Raw genomic sequence first — 17,620 nt, 5'->3', positions numbered from 1 at the left:
CAAATCCAGCGTGAGTGTGCATGCTTACATAATTCCTAATATTTTTTTGGGAGTGAACAGTTATTGCTCTCTTTTGCAGTCTGTTTCCATGGGAACAGCGACTTTATTAATTTATTTGATTAATATTTCTTTATTTTATTTATATTTATTTTCATGGTTTTTTTATCTATTTTAATTCGTTCTTGTTGATATTGCATATGTATCATTAGACTCTGAGCTCATGGTAAGACTATTTAGACTGGTTTACAGTTACAAATGTAGTATACAGAGTTATAAAAAAAATTATTTATAATACAAATATAGCTTACAATTTAAAGAAGACCAATTTTGCCCATATTTACAATGTGTAATATAAATCTTTGGTGTCCCCTGAATGTGTCTGTGAAGTTTCAACTCAAAGTACCCCACAGATTGTTTATTATAGCATGTCAAATATGCCTTTCTTTGGGTGTGAGCAAAAACACACTGTTGTTGTGTGTGTACCTTTAAATGCAAGTGAGCTGTGGTCATTGTCTTCTTCTGGGAAGAGGGCGGAGAAGGGGACAGATTATAATACAAATTATATGCATTACACACACATGTACATTGTTTTCTTTTTCCTGTGTGTGTATATATATATATATATATATATATATGCATGCATGTTTTAACTTATATATATATGTATATGTATGTGTGTGTGTGTGTGTGTGCGTGTGTGTGTGTGTGTGTGTGTGTGTGTGTTTATGAAAACAAAGCCTATGTTTAGTAATAATAATAGTAGTAACAACAATAATCAATAATACATTTCATACATTTCATATCAAGATTTTGAGTCTTTTTTTCCAGAACCCTACTGTAGCATTCTGTTGTTTGTGAAAGAAAGAGTTCACTCTGAAATGAAATGTCTGAAATGAACAGAAAGAAGGATTTGCAATGACATGATGGTGAGTAAATAATGACAGTGTTTTTATTTTTGGCTGAATAATTCTATGAAATCAGAGCTGTAGACATCATACTGATGAAGCTGAGCGCTTGCTTCCTGGAATCTCAATGAAATGAGAGCGATGACCTCTGCCCTTCACTTCTGTTGTTGTTTTTCCTTCATGCTTGATGGTTTTATTCATCCATTCCAGCCTTTTACTTGCACAAATAATTCCCTGTTTTTCTTCGAGTAATGATTGGTTTTGTCATCATATGCTGTGTGCTTGGATCTCAGAAGGTCCCAAAATCACTGTTTCTCTTCTTTCTCTTGTTCTACAGAAATGTTGAAGGAATTGAACCAGCAGCGGCGAGAGAAAGAGTTTACAGACCTGAAAATAATTGTTGAAGGCAAAGAGTTTGAAGTCCATCAAAATGTTCTAGCTTCCTGCAGCTTGTATTTCAAGGACATGGTGAAAAGGTTTGCTTTCCTCCCGTCCTTGATCTCTTCTGTTCTTTTCGTAGGGTGCATTTGTCGCCTCCTTTTCCCTCCCTGTCTCTTGCAGGTCCGAAGACATCAGTTCCCGTCACAGGGCCAGTAGCCATTCTGTCTGTCCCACCAACCAATGTATTTCACTGCTAATTAAGGTCAAGGTGTCGACCGATCTGACCCTTACATCTCCATTCACTAAGTGTGCTGGTTTGCATTTAAATGGAAGAAGAAGTTCCATGACTGGGGGTTTTGGTTTTAAATGCTTTGTAAATGTCAAAACAAATGAAAGGCAGATTTTAGGGATGCGTCTGGCATATTGGATCAGCGCTGCGCTTGGCTGTTTGTGTCAAGTGCTTCGACGGGATGTTTTAGTTGTCCCACTTGACCTTTTACCTGCTGTGACTCGCTCTGTAGCGTCAAGGTTAAGGGAGCTGCGCAGATCTCGTTTATGCTTGGGGAAATTCTGTTTCTTGCCGACTTTGCCGTCTCGTATCGATGCTGGTCTCAGCAGTCGGGTGTCCTGGAGCCATAAGCAAAAACTGATACTGAATCAACTTTACAGGCAAAGAAATGTAACGGTTGTACAAGTCTCAGGTGTCCTTCTGGTGTACCTACGAGGCGATTTTGTTACAGATTTTCTGCAAATTTGTATTTTTACATCCAAATGAGCTTTGTGGCAAACTGTTTGCAATAAATTTGTGCTGAAGCAAACCTTTAAAACTTAAAATGTTTATTTGCATAATGATACTTTTGATTGGTGCCTGACTTTTTTTTTAAAGGTCTCTTAATTTTAATTATTCTGTATATTAGAGCATATCTAATTTTTACAATGTATTTTTCAAAGCTAGTTTTTTTTATGTTGTTAAAATTATTTTAAGCCTTTATATATTATATATATATTATGAGTATCATGTTAGATCCATCTGGCTTTTATGGCTCATATAGTCTGATAAAGTGCAAATATAGAGGAAAAAACTGCTCAATTTGATTCAGAGACTTAAGCTGAATAATTTATTTTTATAAAAAGGTAATTTGGAACAGATGCTGAAAGTTTTTTGCCCAAAAAAGATTAAATTCGGATGCTTCTGATGTATATCAATTGAGATGAAATTATATCGGTCAACACTCTATATCCCCAATAATGTGTCTCATTAGGTCTTATATCTTGTATGTCTTAGTAAGATAATATTAAAATTATCCAATTATATACGATGAGAACTTTGTGCAACAGTTTTGGTCATGTTGACCATTTAAAAGCCTTAAAATTTGTGTATCCTATTATACAGAAGGCTTTATAGGATTACTGTTAATTTGTTGAATGAAAGTGTACAATAGTAAATCTGATTGCATGCATTTGTTGTTCATCTAGCCCTCTTGGCCTTATTTAAGTCATATCAAATTAAACACAACACCAGGGCGCTTGAACACAGGGAACAAAAAGATTTCGGTTGGCTTGGCATGTGAAACTGCTGTAATGCTTTCATATTCCTGTGCATGCACTCCAGGTTGAAGGCCAGATTGTGCCTTGGAATCTTGTGAATTTAGATTATGAATTTAGTCCAGATCTCAAGAGCAGCAGCAATGAAAACTGCATTAGGAGCAATAACTCAGACATTTATCTCAGTGAAGCATAAAAATGTGCTGATGCACCTCACAAAGCGATTGGAGTTCCAGTGCCTCTGGAAGCTCAGAAACTAGGGGCTCTGGATGGGGAATTTCACACTCTCATTGACGTCTAGATTTTCTTTTTTCAAGCGCAGAGGAAACTAGCATTTCAGTAAAAACTTATTGAGCTACCAAGGTAGCATCCTAACTGATTTGGTGCACATCAGCAAATGGGACTCGCAGAATGATTAGAATTAAATGAATAACAGTTCATGATTCACAAATATGTATCATGCATATATACTTTATGCATTATATATTTATTTATGCACATGTATTTATTTTGACTCAAGCTTTTTATTTTGTGTCAGTACATACTTTTATTTTGGTTCTTTTTTCATTTCTGCATTTATTTTTTTATAAAATATTTGTTTATTTATTAATTAATTATAATTTGCAGATTTATTCAGTTGTGCTTGTATTTAAGGATTGATGCATTTATGCATATGTTTTTTGTATTTATGCATTTCTGCTTTTTATATTTATGTATTCATGAATTTATGTAGGAATATCTATTTATTAATGGACTTAGGCATTTTTTTATGCACAAGCGCATTTATGCATTAATCTATTTGCATTCATTGCAATTATTTATGCAGTAACATTTATTTATTTACACATTTATTTATTTAAAGATTTATGCGTTCATATATGCATTTATTTATTTATGTATTCATTTATTTTTTTTTAGTGGTTTATAGTAAGTATATATTACATATACACACTATTTATTTTTTTCACTGAGCTTGTCACAGTGCATTCTGGGAATGCGATCTAGCATGCATTCTGGGATGGCATTTTTGAAACCAGCAATATTTTGCACATATGATGCCTGTAGGCAGTTCATTAGGTTACAGAACAACGCCATACAAAGACATCATCGCCATTCAGTCGAAAAATACATTAGCTCTGTGCAGTTCTTTATCTTTTCACAAAGTCAAAAATATGTAACCTTGTCAAGCGGTATTAAAGCAATGCAATGCATTTGAACAGACAGTTCAATCTAGTTCAATAGAAACTAACTTCATAGAGTTCAACTGGAAAGTTCAATCCGACATTTATGTACATAGAACTGGCTATCAGCTGAAAATTCATGCTACATTAAATTGAGTCAACAGTTTTGTTCGGCAGAATAAAATCAATGGCGTGTCATGATCCATAAAGCAGCAGAATACTAAACTGTTCAAAAAATACTCTTGCATTATTAATTTCTCATGCATTTCTAGTGGGAAAAATGTGAGTGGTCTTAGACTATTTCAGCATGATTATTTGCTTGTTTACACTTCAGACATGCTTTATTAAACATTTACTTCAGTCTTTGAACTTTAATGGAAAAGAAGGCCTATATGATGAATATCAAATCTGAATGAAACATTGATCTTGAAAATGATCCACGCATTGGGCTGTAAATTGAGTTTAATATCGAAGATATCTGGTGGCCCTTTAATGAGTGTATCATGCTGTCGTTATCAGGGTGCCCATCATTTATATTAGTCAAACGGACCGTGTTTATCAAATCGTCGATAAAAAAACATCTGCTGTATTTGTCGTACTCCGATAAAACGTGCATTAAAAAGTGATTCATCCATTTAGCAAATCATGCACTAAGTGGATCTGTGTTTGGATGTAATATATAGCCATTAACGCCGCCTCGTTCACATCGATACAAGGCAGCACTGGTTATGAATTTCACAGTATCTCCAGAGATTCAGCCTGTCTGCTGGATTTTATTGAATATTTTTGCTTTGTTTCTGGCAGTGCATCCATCAGTTTGCCACTTGCGGAGTGTGTTCACGTATATATTAGCATAGACACTTCGTTATTAGTCTGAGATGGATAGCTGGCATTGAAGAGCCCACTTTAGTTTGACAACTCTTGATTTGTTTTGTTCCATTAAAATGGACACTTAACTTCTAGTGGTTCGATACCCAATTCTAATTTTTTATTTTATTTTATTTTATTTTTTGCTTTCTTTTGATCCTCTTAGCTTTTTTATGTCTGGAAGAAGCAATATAGGCATAAGCTAAAGTGTAATTGTTTAAATAAATGTTGTGGAGTTACAACCCGAATTCCGGAAAAGTTGGGACGTTTTTTAAATTTTAATAAAATGAAAACTAAAGGAATTTCAAATCACATGAGCCAATATTTTATTCACAATAGAACATAGATAACGTATCAAATGTTTAAACTGAGAAATTTGACACTTGTATCCACTTAATTAGCTCATTTAAAATTTAATGCCTGCTACAGGTCTCAAAAAAGTTGGCACGGGGGCAACAAATGGCTAAAAAAGCAAGCAGTTTTGAAAAGATTCAGCTGGGAGAACATCTAGTGATTAATTAAGTTAATTGATATCAGGTCTGTAACATGATTAGCTATAAAAGCTTTGTCTTAGAGAAGCAGAGTCTCTCAGAAGTAAAGATGGGCAGAGGCTCTCCAATCTGTGAAAGACTGCGTAAAAAAATTGTGGAAAACTTTAAAAACAATGTTCCTCAACGTCAAATTGCAAAGGCTTTGCAAATCTCATCATCTACAGTGCATAACATCATCAAAAGATTTAGAGAAACTGGAGAAATCTCTGTGCGTAAGGGACAAGTCCGGAGACCTTTATTGGATGCCCGTGGTCTTCGGGCTCTCAGACGACACTGCATCACTCATCGGCATGATTGTGTCAATGACATTACTAAATGGGCCCAGGAATACTTTCAGAAACCACTGTCGGTAAACACAATCCGCCGTGCCATCAGCAGATGCCAACTGAAGCTCTATCATGCAAAAAGGAAGCCATATGTGAACATGGTCCAGAAGCGCCGTCGTGTCCTGTGGGCCAAGGCTCATTTAAAATGGACTATTTCAAAGTGGAATAGTGTTTTATGGTCAGACGAGTCCAAATTTGACATTCTTGTTGGAAATCACGGACGCCGTGTCCTCCGGGCTAAAGAGGAGGGAGACCTTCCAGCATGTTATCAGCGTTCAGTTCAAAAGCCAGCATCTCTGATGGTATGGGGGTGCATAAGTGCATACGGTATGGGCAGCTTGCATGTTTTGGAAGGCTCTGTGAATGCTGAAAGGTATATAAAGGTTTTAGAGCAATATATGCTTCCCTCCAAACAACATCTATTTCAGGGAAGGCCTTGTTTATTTCAGCAGGACAATGCAAAACCACATACTGCAGCTATAACAACAGCATGGCTTCGTCGTAGAAGAGTCCGGGTGCTAACCTGGCCTGCCTGCAGTCCAGATCTTTCACCTATAGAGAACATTTGGCGCATCATTAAACTAAAAATACGTCAAAGACGACCACAAACTCTTCAGCAGCTGGAAATCTATATAAGGCAAGAATGGGACCAAATTCCAACAGCAAAACTCCAGCAACTCATAGCCTCAATGCCCAGACGTCTTCAAACTGTTTTGAAAAGAAAAGGAGATGCTACACCATGGTAAACATGCCCCGTCCCAACTATTTTGAGACCTGTAGCAGAAATCAAAATTGAAATGAGCTCATTTTGTGCATAAATTGTAAACTTTCTCAGTTTAAACATTTGCTATGTTAACTATGTTCTATTGTGAATAAAATATTGGCTCATGTGATTTGAAAGTCTTTTAGTTTTCATTTTATTAAAATTTAAAAAACGTCCCAACTTTTCCGGAATTCGGGTTGTAATATAGTCCATTGTTTGAAGAGTATAATTGTCATGATGAACAATTATAAGTTGTGACGAGTGGGGCGGGGCCGAGGGACATGGGAGCGAGGCCGGTGGAGTGATTGGAGATGAGCTACACCTGTTCGACCCGCCGGTCTCGAGGCCCATGGAGGAGATGGAAGGATATAAAACTGGAGCGACGACAGTGAAGGACGAGAGAGGACCAGGCCTGGGCTTTTAGTTGTGTTTTGGTTTTTATTTGCGCGCACCAGTCGTCCGTGAGGGGCTGGTGCGCTGTTTTGTGTTTATTTTGCTTTATTAAAATGTTGTTTGATTGTCCGCCGGTTCCCGCCTCCTTCTTGCCGAAGATTACAAAGGTTGTTTATCATTACATAAGTGTTCACATTTATTTATGAATTTATGCCCATGCATTTATTTTGATTTCATTTTTAGTTCCCTTTCAGTCGGTCACTCTCGACGTGTCTTCGGTGACTGATGACTTGGGATATCACTTTGATAGACCAATCTACTTCGAGTGTAAACTAAACGAGCCAATGCATATTGGCATGCAGTTATTGCATCCAGCTGCCGGTGACGGGTCGTCTTTTTAAAGATGCCATTTTCTGGATGCCATCGTTAACTGGCGCTGGGTGATGGTCACGATCGCTGCCTGACGTATCATTCGTGGATGAGTCATGTTCCAAATGCAGGAAGATGACCATCTCGGAGCTGCAGGCCAGGCTCCATTTCCTCTAGGGGGGGCGGAGCTAGTGCTGGGCAGTTTGACCAAAAATGTATATACCTTTTTTTTCAAAATTATACCGGTTTTCCGGTTTATGACGGGGTTTTTTTATGCATAATCAGGTGTACAATTCATTTTCTGCTGGTTGATATTCCAAGAAGTGCTTGCGGCTAAGTTGCTGGAGCAAATTGCTCTTGTTGCCGCCTTTGGCGTCAATTTTAGCCAGACAGCACTTGCATAAAATGGATATTATATATGCATAATCTGCCTGCGGTGCATATGCAGTCCGCAGCACGGACTCATTGTGCTTTCACACAGGACGTGTTTGCAGTCCGCTACTGATCCGCGTCTGTTTAGTCCACAAACACAACATTTTTTCATATATATATATATATTTTTTTTTTTCAGCATCGTAAGTCTTTTATCACAGAAACAGTAACATTCTTTCATATAGACATTAGTTTAAACTCAATAAATATAAACAACGTATTATTCATGCATTTTACTTCTAGGTTTGTATAATAAGCTGCTCAAACAAGCGGCAAAACATTTAAACACAATAATTAGCCTACTTTTCTTGTTAAAATATTTAAAATTAAAACACCACAGACAGAAACAGTCTCGTGCATTTTGCATTTAAATCTTTATCACAAGCAATCCCACGGGTATTAATGAACTTTGTTTTTCTGCTTCCATAAAAGTGAACATATATATTGTTTTCCTTGTTTATCTAAAAGTGCTCTTTTTCTTGTTTTAAACCTAGCCAAAAACCCATGCACAGCGTTTCCATGTCAATCCATGTTAATTTTTCCCACGAACAATGCTCTTTCACTTTAATTCAGCACCTGCAGCACAGCAAAAATAGACTCAGTACGTTAACAATCACTGCACTACTGCAGAGCACCGCTCCTTGAATGCACTGACGGACCGCAACCTTGTGCAGCTGGAATCCGTTAATACGACTGGACTGTGTGAAACAGGCGTTATAACGTAACACCAGAGCACTGCTGTGTGTACCCCTGTCTATGGTGTTCCCTCACCACGCCTCGCAGTCGCTGCTTAGAAGTGCAACATTGTAAAGGTTCCGTCTGAAACAGTGTCTCGCGGCCGCGGCCCAGCATAATGTTCATTCCGAACGCTGAGTAATTAAATACACCAGTATGGCGGATATCCAGGATATCACTTTGTTAGACCAATCTACTTCGAGTGTAAACTAAATGAGCCAATGCAAAATGGCATGCAGTTATTGCATCTAGCTGCCCCTAATGGATCGTCCTTTTAAAGATGCCATTTTACCTGTGCGTTTCTGGATGCGGCTGTTACCTAGCGCTGGGTGATGGTCACGATTGCTGCCTCACGTGTCATTCATGGATGAGTCATGTTCCCAATGCAGGTAGATGACCGTCTCAGAGCTGCAGGTCAGGCTCCATTTCTCCAAGGTGGTGCGGCACAGCGATCTAAGGTTCGTCATGGTGGCCGTTAGGCGAGAACTATTTTCGTCAGTGGCACGGGTGGTTTTGAGGATCAGATCGGTGGCAAACCCCTCAGGTAACCAATCCTCGGGGGCCTACCACTTCTCTAGCACTCCGATCCAGTTGTTCAGCCAAAGGAATGCATTGGGCCCCCTTTAAAGAGCGTACTAGCGGTATACTTCAATGCTCCTCCTGACAACTGGATATCATCACTGCATTGGAGGGAGGGCTCTCTGAGGAAGATTCGGCTGCGCTGCCACATTCGGGATGGTGGCAATTCCTGAATCTGATCCAGAGATGTCAGCTATGCTTTCCTGGGCCACCAAGAAGGTAGGGCTTAAGTTTAAAAATCCACCGCATCCCGAGCCTTCAAGGTTGAATGATTGGTTTCTCAGTGTCTTTCTTCCCGGAAGTGCATGAGGATCTCACCAGGTTGTGGATGGCACTTTCTACTGCCAGAAATCACCCTGATGGTTCCTCCTTCCTCACCACCCTCGATGGTGGTGCAGTCGAAGGTGTATACAAGGGTCCCCATGGAGGAGTGGTTGGTTGTGATGCAGTTGTGTCCTAATACCACCTCCATCTGGCAGGCCGAACCTAGCCTCCCCTCCCGGGTCTGTGGCACCATGGAGCTGGGCGTAGGCAGGCTGCCCTACCCATCCAGGCCCCCGTCAAACCTGGCGGTGAGCGGAAGAACAAGAGGCCCTGGGACGGGTGACCCAGAGAGAGAGGAATCTATTTTTGGGGGGATGGTGAAGGCACCTCTCCCTCCCCCAGAGGACGGCCAGGTGGAGAATCTGGAAATCTCAACAAGAGAGTGGTTTTCTCTATCTCTGGATCCCAGGAGGGCATGGAGAGTTGTGGACAGCCCAACACCAGACTTCACTCATCCTCCTCCTTCGCCAGTCGGCAGCAGTGGGCGGTTCAAGAGCATCAAACAAAGGCCCTACTCACGCACCCTCTGCCAACCTGTGGACAATGGCCCTACTCACGCACCGTCTGCCAACCTGTGGCTCGCTCACAAGCCACCCGAGTTGGGTCCCTGTGTTCCATCTCGCTGCCCCACTGCTGGTACGCCTGTGGTTCCACTGGTCCTGCTTGTACAGTTTCTAGGTGCCTGGTCAGCGCTACCCAGCCCATCTCGCTGCAGGCCATCAGCCTCGGTTATGCAATTCAGTTCACCTGGCATCCCCCCAAGTTTAACGGCATCTGCTTCACTAAAGTGAAGGCAGACGATGGTCCTGTTCTGTGGGGAAAAAATACAGTCCTGCTGGTGAAGGATGCGATAGAGCAGGTCCCTCCAGCCAATATGAGGTCAGGGTTTTACGGCCCTTACTTCAATGTACCCAAGAAAGGCGGTGGGTTACGGCCAATCTTGGATCTGCAAGTCTTGAACTGGGGCCCTCATCGGTCATCGTTCAAGATGTTGACGCAGAAAAGCATCTTCGGGTATGCCCTTCCCCGAGATTGGTTTGCAATGATTGACCTAAAGGACGCATACTTTCATGTCTCGATTCTTCCGCGCCACAGACCGTTTCTGAGTTCAAGGGGCAAGTATATCAATTCAGAGTCTTGCCCTTTGGGCTGTCCCTGTCTCCCCGTATCTTTACGAAGGTCACGGAGGGGGCTCTGTCTCCCTTCAGAGAGCTAGGTATTCGCCATCCTCAACTATCTCAACGATTGGCTTATTCGCTTATTCTAGCACATTCTTAAGACCAGTTTTGCGAACACAGGGACATTGTGCTCTGGCACTTCAGCCTGCTGGGCCTTCGGGTCAACTGGGCAAAAAAGAGCAAACTCTACCCAATGTAGAGGATCTCTTTTCTCGGTATGTAGTTGGATTTTGGTTGGATCTACTGAATCAGAGATGGGGCACCATTTAGCATCCGTGTCCAGACCTTTGGAAACTCCATGTCTGGTCCCTGGACAGGACTAGAGTTTCTAGGTGACCTACCCCAGTAGGTAGCGATCACCATCACTTCAACAAGAGCACTGTCTACAAGACACACTTACGCCTTGAAGTCCAGGTTGCTGCTATTGCTGAGTACCATGATCCCGTGAATGGGAAGTCTTTGGATATGCATGGCCTCTTCATCAGGTTCCTTAGACTGTCCAGGATGTTAAATCCTTCCCGGCCCCCCTCTATACCCTCTTGGGACCTGTCTCTAGTGCTAAAATCATTACAGTAGGGCCCGTTCAAGCCTTTGCATTCAGTTGAGCTAAAGTTTCTTTCATTGAAAACTCTGCTCCTGCTTGCAGTGGCCTACATCAAGAGGGTAGGGGACCTGCACGCATTCTTGTTGATAATTCGTGCCTAGAGTTTGGGACGGCTGACTCCCAGGTAATCCTGAGGCCCTTGCCCGGCTACGTGCCAAAGGTTCCTAGTACACCCTTCAAAGTCCAAGTGGTGAACCTGGCTTTGCTTCATCCTTTCTAAGCATTAAGATGCTATGTAGACTGGACACAAACCTTAAGGACCTCAGGCCAACTCTTTGTCTGTTACAGATGCCGGCAGAAGGGGAATGCCATCTCTAATCAGAGAACGGCCTTCTGGATTGTGGATGCCATCACCCTGGCTTATCAGGCACAGGGTGTGCCCTGCCTGTTCAGGAAGTGAGCTCACTCGACTAGAACTGTTGCATCCTCCTGGGTGCTGGCTTGTGGTGCCTCGGTGATAGATATTTGTAGAGGTGCAGGCTGGGCGACCGCCAACATGTTCGCTATATTCTATAGCCTTTGTGTGGAGCCTTACCAAGAGGGTAACAATCACCTCTGATTTCTCCATATGCACTTAAATGAATGCTATATGTGTATTTGCTCCTAAAAACTCCTTAGGGAAATATGGGGCTTCCACAGCGTCCCTGCTTCAAGTGAAACGGGTATGTTTTCCCAGTGTTATCCAATCTCACTCAGTGAGGTAGTGCTTTGACAATGGTGAGTGGAACTACTTGTTCCGAGCTCCGGTCTACACCAAATTGTAGGCGTGACATCGAGAGTGACCGATTGGAAGGGAACATCTTGGATACGTATGGTAACCCTCGTTCCCTCAAGGAGGGAATGGAGACATCACAACCCATCGCCACAGTTGCTGTACCACCGCTGAGAGGCCGGGTCACCGGCTCTGCTCCTGTATTTATGGATAAACGTGTTTCCCACTGGTTCAGTTGGTCCAGATTGATGATTTAACAGGAGTTTTTGAGAGCTCTACAGCCAAAGGACATGCTAACCATTGTAAGCTGATGCCATGATCGGCTAAAGAGGTAAATTATGCATAAAGCATAACTAGAAAAGTAGTTTCATCTAAAAAAGACATTTTACTGTTCAAATAACTCACTTGGACTGAAGATTTCATGAAAGCAAATGTTGATTAAACTGTGCTGAGATGTGTGATCAGGTATAATGTTATCCAACAGTCTACAAGTAATGTCAGCGAACACAGGAACAATGCAAGCACTCAGATTTATAGATTTTTCAGACCGCCTTCCCACTCAAGGATGTAGGCAAATGAGTGTACTTAACATTTCTGGGAAAAATGGAAATTGTTTATTTTAGTAACCCCTGAGATTCTTAAAAGTTTTTTGGCCCCTTTAAATGGCGTACTTGTATCACTGTATTTTCCCAGTCTAATCAATGTAATAGTTGTAGTCAGTGGATAAAAATAAAATTTTTGATAACCATTTAAAAAAAAAAAATTCATGCCAGACATGCATGCATGCATGCGTGTGTGTGTGTGTATGTGTGTGTGTGTGTTTGTGTGTATGTATATATATAGTACAGACCAAAAGTTTGGACACACCTTCTCATTCAAAGAGTTTTCTTTATTTCCATGACTATGAAAATTGTAGATTCACACTGAAGGCATCAAAACTATGAATTAACACGTGGAATTATATATGGAATTATATACATAACAAAAAAGTGTGAAAAAATGAAAATATGTCATATTCTAGGTTCTTCAAAGTAGCCACATTTTGCTTTGATTACTGCTTTGCACACTCTTGGCATTCTCTTGATGAGCTTCAAGAGGTAGTCACCTGAAATGGTCTTCCAACAGTCTTGAAGGAGTTCCCCGAGAGATGCTTAGCACTTGTTGGCCCTTTTGCCTTCTGTCTGCGGTCCAGCTCACCCCTAAACCATCTCGCCTTCAGTGTGACTCCACAATTTTCATAGTCATGAAAATAAGGAAAACTCTTTGAATGATAAGGTGTGTCCAAATTTTGGTCTGTACTGTATATATATATATATGCATTCATTTTACATTTCATTTCTTTTTATTATGCATTTATGTGTTTGTGTTTTTATTTATATTTAAAAATATTATTTTTTATTATGAATTATTACTATTTTCTTTTTAAGTTAGTATTTATTTGTTTCTTTGTGCATGTGTGTATTTGTGGGTTTATTTCTAAATGTATCTATTTTAAGTTGATTTTTTTTGTATTATATTTTATTTGTTTAGAAATATTTTATTTATTTAAATTGCAATGCATTCTGGGACCTCTAAATAGAGTACATGTGATGCTGCCTGAATGTATCCAAAAGAGAGGCATTTTAGAAACCAGCAACATCATTCAAATATTATGCACCCTTTCATTCTTCATTCAAGTCTTTTTTCCCCCTTCCAGTGCCATACTGTCGTCACTGACTGGTCCTAGTCTAATCAATATAATAGTCATAGTCCATGGACGAAAGATTTTGATAACCATATAGATTATTTTTTTTCAGGCCAAACATGTGATCATACTTGAGAATAAAATTGTGGCCCGAAAGCACTTTTCTAAGCAGCAGTGTTTATGGAAATACTGCAAATGTAAGCATGATCTCAGGGACACAGAGAGAGCTTTCCCACCTCTTAATGGTCAACTACTTTTTTGCCTTTTTGTTTCTTTATATTTCTCCTCCTCCACATACACCTGACAACAATAAACTTTGCATTTTTGTTTTTCTTTTCAGGAGTAACATTTCTTGATTTTTCAGCCACTGCCAGAGACACCCACCTCACCTCATACTCTGCTTTTTGCCTCCTCCAAGTCCATTCTCTTATAACGACTAACGTCACCGTTCGTACGCAGGCCGTGTTGAACTCTGTTTTGGCAGGAGTTTGAAAGTAAATCCCCGTCCCAGTCATGGAATGGTCCCTTTCCCTGTAGGATGGCTGCTGGTTCCCTGTGGCAGAACTGATTTTCTACCCCCTCCTTTCCTTCCCTGCTTTCATTACGCTGTCTGTCTGTCTGTCTGTCTGTCACATGTAGCATGCATTTGTCTGTGCATATTTTGCACATCTAGAATTTTAAAGAAATGGCTCACCCAAAAATGAAAAATTTACAATTTGCTCACCCTAAGGCCATCCAAGATGCAGATGAGTTTGTTTCTTCATCGGATTTGGAGAAATGTGTCATTTCATCACTTGCTCACCAATGGATCCTCTGTAGTGAATGGGTGCCGTCAGAATGAGAATCCAAAACAGCCGATAAAAACATCACAGTAATCCACAAGTAATCCTCAAGACACCAGTCTATCAATTAAAATCTTGTAAAGTGAAAAAACTGCAAGAAACAAATCCATCGTTAAGGTGTTAAACTGTTCCTTCCATCTAAGTCTTCCATCCATAATATTGCTTTCTCCAGTGAAAAAGTCGGGAAAGATATTTGAATCGGGAAAGATATTTGCACAGATCAAGCACCGTTTATGAGTGTAAACAGTCCAGAACATCTTTAAACAAATAACGTGGCTGGATTATGAAGTAACAGGATAACAGGAGTTTTCCACTGGAGAAAGCGCTATAATGGATTATGGATTTACGGTCTATTTTTGCCAGAAGCAATGGTTGAAAGTTAAAATGTCTTATTGATGGATTTTCTTACAAGCCCACAGCTTTTGGCTTCACAAGACGTTAATTAATGGACTGTGGATAACTCGTGAATTATTGTGATGATTTTAATCAGCTGTTTGGACTCTCATTCTGACGGCACCCATTCACTGCAGATTATCCAATGGTTGCTACAAGTAATGCTAAATTTCTCCAAATCTGATGAAGAAACAAACTCATCTACATCTTGGATAGCCTGAACCCTGAGGGAGAGTACATATTCAGCAAATTGCCATTTTTGGAATGAACTATTCCTTTAAACACATGTTGTGATTTGAGGAAATGTCATTTGTTATGCTAAAATAATTTATCTGAGTTTTGGTGTAGCATTAAATTGCACCCATTTTACTCTGCTTTATATGATGCATTTTAAAACACAACTCGATCAGGCAAAAGTGTTTGTTCTCCCGAAACACGTGCAAACACCCTTCACATTTACTTACCTTAAAGAAGATTTTTTTATCTGCTGCTGATAGTGACTCAGAAATTACACACTTCACCTTTAATGCATGTGTCTCGAGTAGAATAGGAAGCGTAAACCGAGGCAGAAGAGGTTATCATTATTATTATTATTATTTCCACCTCACTGCCATGTCTAACCGCTTGTTGGATGTAGTCGTCTATTAATGGAACATCATTATGAGCTTTTGTTTCTCCAGACACCTTTGTTTTTTTGCAGTGTCCCTGATAATTGAGGTTTATAGGTTAGTGTCTAAAGACACACACCCAAACAATGGCAAACCAAAACCACAGTGCATCTGTCTGTCAATCAGCCCTCAGCAGATATGCGAAGCCAGCGGCCCTCTTCTAGACGGAGAGCAGCTCATCTCAGGAGCCAGGCAATCTGCACTCTCCATATGCCTTTAAACATGTATTATGCATGAAAATGCATAGCAGCTCACTCAAGTTTTCCCTCAAGCGCTGCTGTAGAGAAATGCACAGGCTTGACTTTGAGTCACACTTGCTGAACAGCTTTAGTGTATGCTCTCCAAATGAGTCCATCTCGCTTTGGCTGCTTGATATGTTTTTAATTGTTTCTTGAAGGATCAAGGATTAATCAGACTCATTTACATTTACATTTATCCATTTAGCTGACGCTTTTATCCAAAGCGACTTACAATTCCTATATATGTCAGAGGTCGCACGCCTCTGGAGCAACTAGGTGTTAAGTGTCTTGCTCAGGGACACATTGGTGTCTCACAGTGGATTCGAACCCGGGTCTCTCACACCAAAGACGTGTGTCTTATCCACTGCGCCAACACCACCCCAATTCAATTCAATTCACCCCAGACTCATGTCGTTAAGTATGCTGTTTTTTTTCTGTCTAAAATTATTGTAAAATCTTTATGTGGTGATGTAGTAGTGACCCAACTCCAGAAAAGACCATGAGAAATGCCTCAAAATTGTCCATACAACTATATTCAAGTACTTTGAAGCAGTGTTAATTAATTTTAGTCCTAATTTTATTGCTAAGGCAGCATTTCTAATTTTTGTTTTCTGTTAAAGTATATTTTTTGTATTTTATTTTAGCTTTATTTCAGTTCATGAAAGCAATTTTTAATAGTTGTAGTTTTAGGTAACAATAGTAACAGTCAGTCTATAGATATTTGTGAGAGGAACAGATCAAAAGTGAACTGAAAACAAAAGAAAATGAGACACAAGCTGCAGGTTTAACCTTCTTCATACTGTGTCCAGGTTATCGGGAGAGAACAGAAATGGTGAGAAGATGCAGCTGACAATGAGCAACATCAGTTCAGATGTTCTGGAGCTTCTCCTGGAGTTTGTTTACACCGGCTCCCTCATTATCGACTCGGCCAACGCCAAGACCTTACTGGAGGTGGCCAACAAGTTCCAGTTCAACACTTTCTGCAAAGTCTGTGTCTCCTTCCTTGGTAAGAACCTGCCGGATGAAATGTTTCCCCAGAAACGTTTCCAAAATCTTGCAACAAATTCAGTCACTAAATTGCATGCATTTAATACAACCCTGTATGCATTAGTTTCATTTTCAGACAAATTGCTCCGAAAAACGTTTCCCATCATGTCTGGTCAAAGCGAGAATTAAAAAGCAGTCAAGCAAAACTGTGTTTGGTGCAAGTAACCTTGAGTAACATTGTAAGAGGACCTCAGGAATTAAATGCAGTAAATGCAGAACATGATTGTAGTTCTCAATCTCTCATGGACAAATTATAGTAATTGGCTTTCTAATGAGTTTGTTTTTGTAGGTACTCTAAAAACTTGGAGTAATTTACTGGAACTTCATGGTGAAGCCGTGAGGGAATACGCTCATTATTCATTCTGTCCATGTCTCAGTCTCTCTTTCTGGATTCTGTTTCTCCTTTCAGAGCTGGAGGCTTGTGTTATGTTGATTGACACATGAGCACAACACACACACACACACACACACACACACACATACACGCTCTGCTGTGGACTGAAGTGAATCAGAAATACAGTTGCTCATTACAGAAGTCGTAATGACTTGCGCACTGGTTGCGAATCAGATATCTTGAAGGTTGATATGTGGTAATTTCTAGTTATCTGAATACTTGTCGTAATACTTCAGTCAGATATTGCACCAGGAGCCAGACTCTGAGGAGTCCATCCATCCATATTTTAGCATGTAGATCCTGACAGCCGGCTCGGCATCATTCAGGATTGAATTGACAATGCTGTTTACATGTCAATTCAGCTCCACAATTTGAATTCAGACACTTGCAGGATGCTGGATTATGATGATTTAGGGTTAGGGTTAGGGATTTGATCTGTAAATTGAAATGGAAAGAATAAATTAATGCTGTTTGAGTAGTTTGTATTTGTGGTTTTAAAACTGTGATT

The 17,620-nt window shown here is 40.2% G+C and overlaps 1 protein-coding gene across 1 annotated transcript in view; it reads left to right on the top strand.

Moving 5' to 3' along the window:
* The window catches only part of LOC132112384 (kelch-like protein 29), a 148,640-nt gene that overhangs the window by 43,640 nt on the left and 87,380 nt on the right, over positions 1-17,620 (top strand). Inside the window, exons 6-7 of the mRNA XM_059519838.1 lie at positions 1,243-1,381; positions 16,481-16,677. Coding sequence (XP_059375821.1) covers positions 1,243-1,381; positions 16,481-16,677 — 336 coding nt within the window. The remainder of the gene's footprint in view (positions 1-1,242; positions 1,382-16,480; positions 16,678-17,620) is intronic.

This window comes from Carassius carassius, chromosome 32, assembly GCF_963082965.1.
Source record: "Carassius carassius chromosome 32, fCarCar2.1, whole genome shotgun sequence".
NCBI lineage: Eukaryota > Metazoa > Chordata > Actinopteri > Cypriniformes > Cyprinidae > Carassius > Carassius carassius.
The sequence above is the reverse complement of the archived record's forward strand: the minus strand, read 5'-3'. Positions and strand labels throughout refer to the sequence as shown.